General features: G+C 42.8%; 1 protein-coding gene across 10 annotated transcripts in view; it reads left to right on the top strand.

Annotated features, from left to right (window-relative positions):
• The window catches only part of LOC309365787 (spermatogenesis-associated protein 7 homolog), a 56,319-nt gene that overhangs the window by 26,295 nt on the left and 15,477 nt on the right, over window positions 1–14,547 (top strand). For 9 of the 10 annotated variants that reach the window (XM_081904259.1, XM_081904264.1, XM_081904261.1 and 6 more), the window contains 3 exons: window positions 9,580–9,701; window positions 12,464–12,936; window positions 13,029–13,089. In XM_081904259.1, coding sequence (XP_081760385.1) covers window positions 9,580–9,701; window positions 12,464–12,936; window positions 13,029–13,089 — 656 coding nt within the window. The remainder of the gene's footprint in view (window positions 1–9,579; window positions 9,702–12,463; window positions 12,937–13,028; window positions 13,090–14,547) is intronic. The other variant, XM_081904268.1, reaches the window with a different exon arrangement.

Raw genomic sequence — 14,547 nt, 5'->3', positions numbered from 1 at the left:
AATAATACTAATAATAAACTACTTTTATTTGTATCCCGCCCTCCCCGTCCGAGACTGGGCCTCAGGGCAGCTAGGATAACAATAAATAAGGAACATTATCTATTTAACAATAACCAAGATGCCTGAAAAAATGTAATGCAAATGGGTCTGTGACCATTTTTCCATCTTGAGGTAAAGTCCAAGGTGCCTAGGGGTAATAACATATCCAAAACACATTTTTAATGTATTTTTGAACAAAGAACTGTACTGCAAAATGCATAAATGTGCAGAATCCAATGGATAATTACATTCTGATCCACATATTAGCTCAGGACTTGACTTACATCAGAATTTTAGAAACTGAATTCCTGTGGATCATGCAGGATCTCACAAGAGTTCTAAGGAGATAATCATCATCATCATCTTTTATTTATATCTCGCCCTCCCAGCTGAAGCCGGGCTCAGAGTGGATGGGTTAGCCAAGATGGGTTAGCCCGTATAAATCCCACAGTCACCCAATAATAGTCTTTGCCTCTTCAGGTAAACTGAATTCTGTTTTTAAAAGCTGCTTTGGAGCTAAGATTAGTCCTTTAGGCTCTTGGATCGTCAGCCTGACAATCTGCAAGCAATGCTTACATCCACTCCAGGGAACAGCTATTAGCTTTGTCTTATTTGTTCCCCTTATAGAACTTAGCAGGGAGGAAGAAAGGGACAAAATTAGAATTAGTTGGCTCTGGCGCCACCTAGAGTTGGCCTCCTTGCTTTCTGCCAAATGGGCACCAGCCTCCACTGAGTTATACTAATTGATATAAAGCAAGTACACATGCAGGTGACGCAGGTGGCGCTGTGGGTTAAAGCCTCAGCGCCTAGGACTTGCCGATTGAAAGGTCGGCAGTTCGAATCCCTGCGGCGGGGTGCGCTCCCGCTGCTCGGTCCCAGCGCCTGCCAACCTAGCAGTTCGAAAGCACCTCCGGGTGCAAGTAGATAAATAGGGACCGCTTACCAGCGGGAAGGTAAACGGCGTTTCCGTGTGCGGCTCTGGCTCGCCAGAGCAGCGATGTCACGCTGGCCACATGACCCGGAAGTGTCTCCGGACAGCGCTGGCCCCTGGCCTCTTAAGTGAGATGGGCGCACAACCCCAGAGTCTGTCAAGACTGGCCCGTACGGGCAGGGGTACCTTTACCTTTACCTTTAAGTACAGATGAGACAAAAATGTGCATGCAGCTTCTTCTGTACTAATAGACAGTCGTTCATTCATTATTATAATGATTATTATTGTTGCAATTGTGGAAATCTGAATGAAATGGCACTTGGGTCATCATTAGCATTACACTCAGCTTGTGGATACTGGCAGAATTAATGAAACATAACATGCTGTGTTTGTTTATAGCAGATAAAGATGATCACTGGCTAAAAATAATACTTGCAACGCATAAAATTAATAAGCTTAATAAGCTTGGGTCAGCCACAACACAAAAGCAAAGTTTAGTACTTCTCCTTTATAGGACAATTTATACTCCCAGGATGCCACAAGCCATGATGGGCAAATTGGTCAGTTTCAGTTCAGTCAATTTTAAGTTCAGTTCCCCCCTTTTCCTCAGCTTTTTTTTTTAAATGATCTCAAGAAAATTCATTACTATTTTAGGGCAAACTTCTAATACATACATTTTTGTATGCAATTTTGCAAAGCCGTTCCTCTTAATATAATGCATATTATATCTGTTTTCACTAATGTTCATTCGTACACAGACTTTTCCCTAGTATATGCTTTTCTGCCCATGTTACTTAGCTGGAGAAGTGCATTGCAAAATTCAGAGAAATGCGAGTTTTAAAGGGATCAGCTGTGTTTCTGTTGGCATTTCAGAAAGTGCCTTCAAATGTGAACTGAATTGAAATTCCCAGTGGCTACTAAGCATGCTTAGCTCTCACTGGCCTGTTTTGGGTTGTTTCTTCTATTAGGGATTTTAATAAGGTTTGGGGGGTTTTTTTGGTACTTTGCAAACCATGGACTTCCCCCAAGTCCATTGATTTATCCCTCTTCTGTATGTATGATTCCAGTTTGACTACATAGGGATCACCACTCACAGTATGTAGGATTTTTTTTCCTTAAAAAAAATACTCATACCTAAAGGGAAACATATTTATGCCAGTGTATATCTATATCTAGAAGCTGCACAGAAGGTCTGATCATCTGCTATAGATAAATATGAGTTATCAGCCTGCTTAGGTTATATATAGAACTGTTTTGTGAAGCCAATATTTCTGGAAAAGGGGGGGAAATTACCTAGTGTAGCAGATTGTTTTTCTGCCAGCCTAGCAGTTTAGCTTATAGCTCATAGCATGCTGAGACCTTGCTTATTATTATCTGCTATTTCACTGCAGTAATCTCTGTGGGGCAAATATTAGTCAATTAAATTAGTTTAGAATAGCACACTGCCTTTTTTTATTAAGTTTGTAAATTGTTTGGGAGCTCAGTGCTGATTTAAGACTGCAGAATTTCAGAGCAATGTTTCTATGTGGATTTCTGGGCATTTCGGAACAAGCCAGCCAAAGTTAAGCACTCATTAGTCCTCGATAGTGGGCAGGGTAAGGGGGCCATTATCACTCACTTGACCTCCTGGTCACTTGCATAATTTGTACTGGGAGGTAGAGGGACAAGGCGGTGGGGTCAGTGTGGTGCAAACACAGCAGCAGAGCCAATCTGGCACTCCTGCTAGTTTGTTTGCACCACAACAACTTCCCCTCTGCCTCTTGCCTCCCCTTCTACCTACCAGGAAGCAGCAGCAATGCACATGGCCAGAGGTCAGGTAGTGGCATCACCCCATCATGCCACCCGCTACTGGATTGAGATGGGAGAGCTCATGGGTGAACTTATCTCTCCCGCTGAATTCAAAGTGTACTGAATTTTAACTGGATTCTGCCCTTTATTTATTTGCTACTTCATTGTAGAAATGTACAAACGAATGTGAAATTGCCACAAGAGAAATCCAGCCTATATGAATGATCTCCATCACTCAAGCAAGTCAGCAAGGCTTGTAGGATTATTACTCCCTATTAATCAAAACTAATGAAATTGTATAGCATTTCGGAAGAGTCAACTTGTTCAGTCGCCCAAATAACTATTCAGGGGATGGCTTCTCTTTCTCCATCTCCACACTGCTGTTTTTGCTAGTTGCCTTCTGGCAATTATGCGTGATGTGAGGAAACCGATGCAAAAGATTCTTCTTCCTCTCTCATAATACTAGAACCTTGGGTCATCGGAGGAGGATTTTCAATGAGACAGACAGACAAAAGGAAAAGTTCCTTCGCAACATGCATAGTTAACCTATTCTCTCTATCTTATGAACGGAAAGGGGTCTAATATTTGAATTTGAAACATGAAATTGTGTCCTACACATGCATTTTAAATTTCATTTTAGTATCTTTCACCATTCAAGAGAAATATAATGTTGAAAACAAAGAGAGAATGCCAAATAGGCCAGTAAACCTCAGGCTCTTGCTTTGCCAATATTCTTTAAGGCTTTAAAAGGGTGGCTGCTAGGGTTGTTACATTTCAAAAAGTGAAAATCCAGACACAAAAGTTGTTGAGCCTTTTGGGGGGGGGGAGTTATTGAGCTTCTCTTTCTCTCTTTCTCTCTCTCCCCCCCTCTCTTTCTTTTTTGGCCTACACTTCCAGGTTGCCGGACATCCAGATTTCCCTGGACATTTAAGCAATTTTCGACATAGTTTTCGACGACCAAATCCCAACTGTGTCTGGCGAATTCCGGACATATGGCAACCCTGATGGCTGCAATCCATCAAAAAAGAGCATTCCTGGGATCTCCCCCCTCCTTTTCTCCCAGAATCATTTTAGTTAGCAGGATCCCTGATTGGCTAGAATTAGCTCCTGTGATTTAATATAGGAAGCACTGCCCTCATTTTAAATTGGCTTCATTTGCCCATAGCAACGTCAGCTCAATGGCTGTGTAGCACTATGATGCCATCACTTTGAGAATGTGACCCTTTATTGATTGAAATTGCTCCGTGACAAATGAAGCAGTAACAACAAAGAGGGAAACAGGGACTGTGGGCAGTTGTGAAAAGTGACAGAAAAATGTAGGATTCAAGTGTTTTCAGGTGGGGTTTCAGCTGCCCCAAATTGCTACTTTCAAGGTGAAAAGCAACCATAACTCATCCCTAATAATACTAATAAATATGAAATCTCAAGTGTTCAGCTTAAGGTCATGCCCTAATGTTAGTCAAATTCTACCTGCTCAAGTGGCCAGACTGTTTAACCATACTATCTTGCTGCCTTTCCCAGTATTGATGCGTGGTACACTTTTCTGGTTAGTTCCTGCCTCCAAATGGTTAATTTGATCATGGGGATGCACATCTGATTAAAAAACTATACGAAACTGTTTTAAAGGAGTTTCAGATGCTAACCATTTTCCTATTTTGATGTTTGGGCATGATTTGCTTGGCAGAGATTTATTTTTATTTTTTTTTAAGCATAAGGTTTTGGCTCTGGGTAGATTAGGAGGAAAGGCGTAGCTATGAAGACCAATTGACATACATTTATTCTAAGGTTAAGTGATCAGAATGACAAGTGCGTACAGATGAGCGTTTTGCAGCAGGTGCCTAGTGGAAACAGCATGTTGACACAGTACTAAATGCTACTCAGATAGCAAACGGATTATACAGCCAATTGGGAAAACCAATCACTCAGCTTGTTCCATAGCAATCTTCCGCTCTGTATCAATCTTTTGCAGTTTAATAGCCTGCCTGTTTTCACACACTGCCACCCTCTGTATTGCTATGGACCTTGTCTTTCTGAAGTAACAGTACTGCAAACCATGCTGCATTTGAGTTTCCTCAAGTCAAGTACCACTCATTGTTCATTGAAGCGTAAGCAAATAGCTATTTGAAAAAGCTACCCCATTTATGATTTTATCTACATACATGCCATAAACTCTCTATAGCACCCATAAATGCAACAGATAAGCTAGTTGGGTGAAGTGCCTTTGAAAGGCACTGTGTTTTTTTCTTTTCTGTAAGTCTCTTACCCACTTATACCTTTTTGTGGTTAACAATGTGTCCTCCTGTGAGGTAGTGAAGCCACAAGCAGTGTGTCCATATAACACAGGCATAGGCAAGCTCCAGCCCTCCAAATGTTTGGGACTAAAATTCCCATCATCCCTGACCACTGGTCCTGTTAGCTAGGGATGGTGAGTATTGTAGTCTCAAACATCTGGAGGGCCGGAGTTTGCCTATGCCTGATATAACGCATTCAAGCAGTAGTGTCATCCCTGCAACGGCATAATCACATAATTTTTCTGTGTCCCAGCAATGTAGCTGCTGCCTTTTCCTTGTAGGAGGAGCGAATGGTGACTCTTCATTCTGTGGAAGGATTTAAAAGGGTGAACTCAAGGACGGTGTTAGGGTTAAACCTGTGCCCCTGGCGTCTCATCGACCCCAGTCATTCATAATCAAGCATGCTCAGATTTGCTAGCCCCATCTTGGGTTGATGTTGCCTTCCTTGGCCATGCTGGACTGTGGCAGAATGTCAGGAAGTGGCTTTTATAGAAGCTGTGGGCATTCATTTCCTCAAGTCTCTGGGAAAATGTCGTGGTCCTATGGCATTTTTCGCAGGGAGAAAGACAAACATGGCAGAGAGGGGCATGTTTGCCTCTGCTGCAGAGCATATGCTGCCACTTTGAGCTATCCCAGCAGTAGGGATGGGAAGAAATTTTTGTTTCTTCTCATTTTTAGTAATCTTAACTTCAGTTTGCAAACTCTTCTTTTAAAAGTCCTCCTGAAGATTCATCAGCATTTTACTGTGCTTTCCCGCTGTCGCACACATTCTGTATGTAATTTTGACTAATATACAGATTTCTGCAAACAATTTCCCCTAATATAATGGATCTTTGCATTCTTTTACATAATGTATGCATTTTTTAATATTATTGCATGCCACCCTAATCTCTGAGCAGTGCAAGATTCCTGGAGTTCCAGGTTCTTTCCCAGTGTTTATGTTTTCTTTTGGGAATGAGGCACAGTGGAAACTGTGGTGTCTTCATGATATATGCTTTCATTACACATACGTAGAACCTGAGACTACAATGGAGGAGCTCCCATAGTCATAGCTATGGATTGCGGCAGAAATCTCACTCTCAGACTTCTGCCTGCTTCTCACCCAGCTCCTCCCCCCCCCCCCAACCACACACTCTTTGGTCTTTCTCACTATCAGCCAGGTGAGGGAGGGGGTCCACCCATTTGCCCTGTGGCATAGAGCAACTTCTTTGCTCATAGGACCATTATGGCCCTTGCCCATAATTCAACAATGGGATCCTCCATTAGCGTTTAACCCTTTCTGGATCCAGGAATTAGAAGGGACTCTGGTATCATACAGCCTAATTGTTCCCTCACTTCACAAGAAAATATTTATTTTTTTGGAGAACTGCATTGCAAAATTGGGGGTTTTGAAGAATGGTTGCCCCTTGACGTGTGTACTGTTTCAGGAAGTGCAAATTAGCTAGCTTTGTATTAAAACTGTGAAGCCAACTGAATTTCTCCTTCATCTCTAGCCAGCAAATATCTAGTATTAACACTCACCAATAAGACTGGGCTAGTACTTGTCTGAGTGGGCTGGATGTCAAGTTTTGCTTCTGAAGCTTTCTTGTTGTTTGTTGTTGTTTAGTCATTTAGTCGTGTCCGACTCTTCGTGTCCCCATGGAGCAGAGCACGCCAGGCACTCCTGTCTTCCACTGCCTCCCACAGTTTGGTCAAATTCATGCTGGTAGCTTTGAGAACACTGTCCAACCATCTCATCCTCTATCGTCCCCTTCTCCTTGTGCCCTCCATCTTTCCCAACATCAGGGTCTTTTCCAAGGAGTCTTCTCTTCTCATGAGGTGGCCAAAGTATTGGAGCCTCAGCTTTAGGATCTGTCCTTCCAGTGAGCACTCAGGGCTGATTTCCTTCAGAATGGATAGATTTGATCTTCTTGCAGTCCATGGGAATCTCCTCCTCCAGACCCTAATTCAACAGCATCAATTCTTCTGCAATCAGCCGCCTTTATGGTCCTGCTCTCACTTCCATACATCACTACTGGGAAAACCATAGCTTTAACTATACGGACCTTTGTCAGCAAGGTGATGTCTCTGCTTTTTAAGATGTTGTCTAGGTTTGTCATCGCTTTTCTCCCAAGAAGCAGCACGTTTTAATTTTGTGACTACTCTCACCATCTGCAGTGATTATGGAGCCCAAGAAAGTAAAATCTCTCACTGCCTCCATTTCTTCCCCTTCTATTTGCCAGGAGATGATGGGACCAGTGGCCATGGTCTTAGTTTTTTTGATGTTGAGCTTCAGACCATATTTTGCACTCTCCTCTTTCAAACTCATTAAGAGGTTCTTTAATTCCTCCCCCCTTTCTGCCATTAAAGTTGTGTCATCTGCATATCTGAGATTGTTGATATTTCTTCCAGCAATCTTAATTCTGGCTTGGGATTCATCCAGTCCAGCCTTTCACATGATGAATTCTGCATATAAGTTAAATAAGCAGGGAGACAAGTTAAATAAGCAGGGAGACAGTATACAGCCTTGTTGTACTCCTTTCCCAATTTTGAACCAATCAGTTGTTCCATATCCAGCTTTCTAGCTTTCTAGCATGGAGTAAATTGTTTTATCACATTGTTTGTACTGAGTTCGACAAATTGGTTATACAGTGCCCTGGATATGTTCCCAAAAGAGTAATGGTGACTGAGAAGACAGCTGTCACTTATAGCCATGCCAACAGGAGCAAGGAAAACAGGGTGGTGATGATGGGCAATCAATTCTGTTAAGTCAACGGTGCCAGACACGACTTCTCCTGAATGTGAGTGGGTGCCAGATACTAATGCACACAGCTGATTACCATGACCAGAAGAAAATGCTAATGAAAATATTGCGAAAAGCAATTGTTTGTGGATGGAAAAATAGATGAGTGCATTCCTTTCTGCAAACAATTGTTTTTTCTTGGCTTATGCCATGTAGCATTTCCCTGCTAATACACAAAACACTGCTAGTCTTATTGCAGGTAATATAGGATTATGCTTTTTCCAAGATTCCTTACTCGGAGCAGAGGCTGGTGGGTGTTAGATGATGTGCTTTTAGAGCAATACTTTTTGCATTGACCTCTAACATCTCAAAGTTGGAGGCACCACCATGTCCTTCAAATCACTCTGGGGAGATATTGTTACAAGGCACACCAAGACTAATTATCTTCAACCTTTTTAGACCCAACTTTAACTTATATTATAGGACCCACTTTTAAATTTTTTTATCATGTGATGTCCACCTCTCTCTTTCTTCCCTCCCTTCTGTTTCCCTCTTAGCATCTCTTAATACTCCTCTGTTTTACCTGCCTATAGGCCACTGTTCTTCCTTTCCCTTTCTCCTTCACTTGTCTCAAAAGCATTTGAAAGAATCATGGTGCCACCGCTGCAACCCATTTGTTCCTCGCAAGCTGCAGGGAATTGTCATAGCTCCATGGTAGAGAATCTGCTTTTGCAGTTCCAGGTTCAATCCCTGGCATCTCCAGATAGGGCTAGGAAGGTCCCTCGCCTGAAACCCTGGATAACTCTCAGTGCTAACAGTGCTGAGCAGCATGGACCAATGGTCTGACTCAGTGTAAGGCAACTTACTACATTCCTAAGCTCAAGACCAGTGACTAACCCTGATCTTAGAGGCTGAGAAGAGTGCAGTTTCAGCACTCCTTAAAGCTGCAACCTAAAGATTATTTGTTTACTTATTCAATTTGTATACCGCCCTTCATCCAGGGATCACAGGGTGGTTCACAATATGAAATCACAAAAATACAAAGATAGTAACAAACAAAAACAATAACTCCCACATCTAGTCCAGCATCCTGTTCTCTCAGTGATCAACCAGATGCCTATGGAAAACTTGTAAGAAGGACCTGAATGTAACAGTGTTTTCTTTCCCCAATTGTGACTTAAAGCAACTGGCGTTCAGAGGCAAACAGCCTCTGAGAGTAGAGGTGGAACATTCCTATCATGGCTAGTAGCCATCAGACTTTTGAGCCTTCCACTCACTTTTGCCATTTTGGCATAATCCAACAGCTTAATTTGCTAGGCCACTCTGGTAGGGACTTTGTCTTCTTCCTATCTCTGGGCTAACAATATCCGTGTGGCTGTTGTCACATACATAAAAAGTATTTTCTGCTCCTTTGGAATATCGGTACCTACAATTCCTAATAAAAAAGTTTCTTCTTTTTTTAACAAAAGCTATTTTAAACATTTTCCCCCAATTCATTATATATCATTTCCCATAATGCTTTTGTTACCTTACATGTCCACCACATATGGTAGAAGGTGGTGGCTATCACTGCTTCTTATGTGGGGGAACCAATTTCCTTGTTTAGCAACGCGCTGGATGAAGAAGTGACCTGGACAAGAAATAGACTTGAGACATCCATTCCCAACTAGGTGAAGGTATACATGTAATTGCAGGAGCACTCCTTGTCCAGCTTCTATCCATGCCATTGTGCTTATTTATTGTACTCCAAGAAGCTGAAATGCCATTTAATTTGTGCTTACAAACCCTTCTTGTTTTCCTGTATGCAGACCAGGACCAGCAGAAAAGAGAGGCGCTCATTAAAGCAGTTGAGAAATACAAGAAAGAAATGTCCCGGATCCCTTCTGGACCTCCATGTCATCCCAGGAGTGTTTCCACAGAGAATTGTAAAGTATGCGGAGGATATTGATTGTACAATCTGTATGCGGCTTATTTCTGAAGGCACTGAAACATTAGCTGCCTTCCTGGTTTGCTCCCAAGGGACAACGTCCCAAGGTAGCTCAACCTATGGCTGGCACTTTCCGCTCCTATTAAGAATTCTGACAATCTCAGCTTTCAATTTTTTCCTCCTTTAAAAAAGTAAAGCAAGCCTGTAGACTTCCAGGTTGTCCATAAATGCTTGAATATAAGCTGGCAGCTGGAAAGAAAATAAGAACTCAGTCACGCCATCAGGGTAGGATTTGGGGGGAGGGCAGAGGTCCATGGCCCCACTCAACAGAATGAGAAGCCCAGCAAGGTTGGCTTACCACATTTAAAACTTATTATATATTATTTAATTTATGAATTACGTGAAGTAGCACACTCTACCATCTAAAAGATGTCCTCCCCATTTTAGACCAGTAAGTCCAGAGTCTAAGTTACCTAATTGTACCATTGAAAGAATTATATTGTTTTAAAATTTCAAGGTTCTCCAGACATAGTTTCATATGATAGTCTGGTGATGACCATGGGGGGAAATCAGGATAATCTTGCATTTGGAATGAATCATAGAATTGTAGAAGGGACCATACATTTAACGCACATTTAAACCATGTTACTTCCCCTAAAGTATCATAGGAATTGTAGTTTTCACCTCACAGTTGCCAGCAACCTAAACAAACTAAAATTACCAGGATTTTTCAAATGTGCTGTAAATCTGCTTTCTTCCAGGTTGGAGGACCTGTGTGCTGAACAACTCCTTTGGGTTGGTGGCTGCTCAGCGGCACCCTTACTCAACGTAGCTTGTTTTTGTTTTAATTAAACTTCTTATTACTATTACATTAGCATTAAGCCAGGCATTGCACAGTCAGTATTTAATTTAAACTGTTTTCCCCAGCACCATTTGTTTCGCCCACTCTGCAACTGAAACTAATTGGCACATGCCCCGTGTGATCTGGCATGTTCCTGTGAGTCGAAGACATTTGCCATAAACATTGACACGATGACCTAAGCTGTGCTCAGTGCCACCTTCTGCTCAATATCCCAGTCACTCACTTCATCCTGTTGTTTTTGCCTCACCTGAACAAGAAACAGTGATGCCATCGTGACAAACCTGCTCCCACCTAAAAAACCCCCACAGCTTTTGGGGACTTCTAAGTCAGACCCTTACTTAGGGACACAGGTGGCACTGTGGGTTAAACCACAGAGCCTAGGGCTTGCCAATCAGAAGGTTGGTGGTTCAAACCCCGCGACGGGCTAAGCTCCCGTTGCTCAGTTCCTGCTCCTGCCAACCTAGCAGTTTGAAAGCACATCAAAGTGCAAGTAGATAAATAGGTACTGCTCCAGCAGGAAGGTAAACGGCATTTCCGTGCACTGCTCTGCTTCGCCAGAAGCGGCTTAGTCCTGCTGGCCACATGACTCAGAAGCTGTATGCCGGCTCCCTCAGCCAGTAAAGTGAGATGAGTGCCGCAACCCCAGAGTCAGCCACGACTGGACCTAATGGTCAGGAGCCCCTTTACCTTTATGTAAGACCCTGGCAAGGGCAAATTTTATGTGCAACTAAGTCCTCGACTGTAAACATGCCACACAATAACAAGGTAAGAATTCTGAAGTGATCAAGTTGTCCCCCTGCAGACTTTGGGTAAGCAGAGTTTTGCATGTTTCTCATGCATTTAAAAAAAGTAAAGGAAATACTTGCTGTTAGAAAATACTCCCTTGCATTAAAAAGAATCCATGGAACTAGAAACCTAGCTGGGTAAAGAGCTGGCTGGGCTGAAAACAATAGTTGCTATAGTTCAAGAGTGGCCCTTTAGATGGCAATATTGCAGTAACATTGGGGAAAACTTCACTGAGCAGCTAATTATGTGTGGATGGTTCAGCATAAATCTACCACTAATGCTTCATTGGAACAATGTCATGTTGCAGAATATAAAGGTAAAGGTACCCCTGCCCGTACGGGCCAGTCATGTCCGACTCTAGGGTTGCGTGCTCATTTCGCTCTAGAGGCCGTGGGCCGGCGCCATCCGAAGACACTTCCGGGTCACGTGGCCAGCGTGATGAAGCTGCTCTGGTGAACCGGCACCAGCGCAGCACACGGAAATGCCATTTACCTTCCCGCTATAAAGCGGTACCTATTTATCTACTTGCACTTAAGAGTGCTTTCGAACTGCTAGGTGGGCAGGAGCTGGGACCGAACGACAGGAGCTCACCCCGCCGCGGGGATTCGAACCACCGACCATGCGATCGGCAAGTCCTAGGCACTGAGGTTTTACCCACAGAGCCACCCGCGTCCCTGTTGCAGAATATACTTGCCCCCCAAACCCATCACCTGCCTGTCTGAAGACGCCTACTTTCTCTCTGGACTTATAAGCAGGAAGTCATGTAACATCTAACCAAATACAATTTAGAGATTGATGCAGAGGTGAAGTACTGTGGTAACTTCTATGTTGTGAAGAAATTGTTTTTGTCAGGTCTACGCAACTGATGGGCCACTAGTGATGTTTTGTAGGTGCAAACCTGCAAACTGCAGTCACAATATAACACCATGCAGCATTAACTGTGGTTTACTGTGACCTGTGAACCGAGCCAGTCCTGAACAAAAACCACACATACGTAATTATTTATGCCGCCTTTCCATAGTTCAAACCATGCTGAAGATGGCTTGCAACATGAAAAAAATACCTTCTCTACAATGTAACAAAAGTAGTCAGGAAATGTTTTTTCTCCCCTCTGCAGTGGCTACAGAACAGCCCGACTTACACTTCCAGGGGACGAATGCGATCCTTGAAAAAAACAGAGCAACACTCTCTTCCGTGTTTCAGGAAGATGCTTTCAAGTAGTCATTCCCCAGTTTTGAGAGCAGAGGAGGCCATCCATGATATTGTCCAGTGGTCTTTATCTCAGACTCAAAACAGTGGCAGAAGTATATTCCCGCAACGTCCTCTTTCTTCCACCAAGTCTCGCCTGCCAGTTCGGAGCCATGCCAGAAAGAAGAAGCTTCAAATCCGTCAGAAGAATTTTTTTGCTGCTGATCTCCTGGACAGACATGCACAGTGGTTCACTGAAACAGTGCAGCCTTTTACTCCCAGAGTTTTGAAAACAGCAAGCAAGCCATACCTTTCAAAATATAGGTATTATAATGGCCCACATGGAAAGAAAAGTCCCTCGCTTCATCAAGAATTGTTCAAAAGACCAAATAAGTTTAACAGGTAGGCCACTCATCAGCTTAGTTTGCATGTAGTGGGCTAAACACAGCCATGGCCTGTCAGTGTTATTCAACATTTCATTTTTCATTTTTCAGGTCTTCGGAAGATGAATGTCTAAGATCTTATGCAGATTACTCTGTGAGGCATCCAGTCAAGGTTGTTGTTCCCTGTTTGGGTGCTGAATGAAATCACACGAGCAGAAATATTCAGAAATATAAGCAATTCTGGTCTTGAGCATAGTGTGATTTTAAAAAGCAATTACAAACATGATAGAAATGCATCCAGAATGGCTAAACTTTTTTAAAAAAACAGTGAATAATGTTATTAGGTGCTGGTATGAAATCAACTGAAAATTGTACTTGGGAAATCTAGTATTTCAAGGGGGATGATAAGAGTGGCCCTTTCTGATCTAAAACAGACCTAGCCTTAAAATAAACAGTAGAATCATAGAATCAATTTGCCCAATATGGGGCTTGAACCCGCAGCCCTGAGATTAAGTCTCATGCTCTACTGACTGAGCTGTCCCTAAAGCATATGACAATATGTGTTTAAAAGCATTACTGCTGAATCACCCAACAATAATTGCTGAATCACCCAACCCAGTATTCTCCCTGCAAAAAAAGAGACCATAAAACCACAAATAATATGTTCAGTTAAAGTAATGTAGTTAGAGATCTTGAGGAACACAATATCCTTTCACTTTGCCATATTTTACCCTTTAAGAAAATAGCAAAGAAAAATGTCTGAACGTAAAGTTTCTCCTTTTTCTTTTCTTTTTGGATATTCCTGATTAATGAAAAATTTAAAAAATGGAAAATAGAGCCGTTTCAGAATGCAGGGAAGGACTGTAGCTCAGTGTTAGAGCATCTGCTTGGAATTCAGAAGGGAGCCAAACCCTGATATTTCCAAGTAAGGCTGGGAGAGACGCCTTGCCTGAAACCCTTGGGATCCAGGGCTCATCAGTGTGGACAATACTGAGTTGTTGTTTAGTCGTGTCCGACTCTTCGTGACTCCATGGAGCAGAGCACGCCAGGCACTCCTGTCTTCCACTGCCTCCCGCAGTTTGGTCAGACTCATGTTTGTAGCTTTGAGAACACTGTCCAACCATCTCGTCCTCTGTCGTCCCCTTCTCCTTGTGCCCTCCATCTTTCCCAACATCAGGGTCTTTTCCAGGGAGTCTTCTCTTCTCATGAGGTGACCAAAGTATTGGAGCCTCAGCTTCAGGATCTGTCCTTCCAGTGAGCACTCAGGGCTGATTTCCTTCAGAATGGATATGTTTGATCTTCTTGCAGTCCATGGGACTCTCAAGAGTCTCCTCCAGCACCATAATTCAAATACTGAGTTAGATGGGCCCAATTGTGGGCTCATTTTAAGGCAGCTTCCTATGTTCCTAAGGTATCACAAAAGCACATATATAATCAAAAGTGCCTTCCTGAGCTTCAAAACACAAACACTGGTATAAAAATGGTGTGGTTAGCCTACCCCTTCCTAAGCAAAAATTTCCAGACCTGTTTTGCACCTTTCAAAGCAAGGCTCAACAATGAACATCATAGTTTTGCTTCTTTGGTAAAACAACGGGCAATAGGGCACCACTGGGAGACTAATTTGCCTGGG

The sequence above is a fragment of the Podarcis melisellensis genome (genome assembly GCF_964234715.1).
Source record: "Podarcis melisellensis genome assembly, chromosome: 3".
Lineage (NCBI taxonomy): Eukaryota > Metazoa > Chordata > Lepidosauria > Squamata > Lacertidae > Podarcis > Podarcis melisellensis.
Note: the sequence above shows the minus strand (reverse complement) of the source record. Positions and strands in the feature narration are given on the sequence as shown.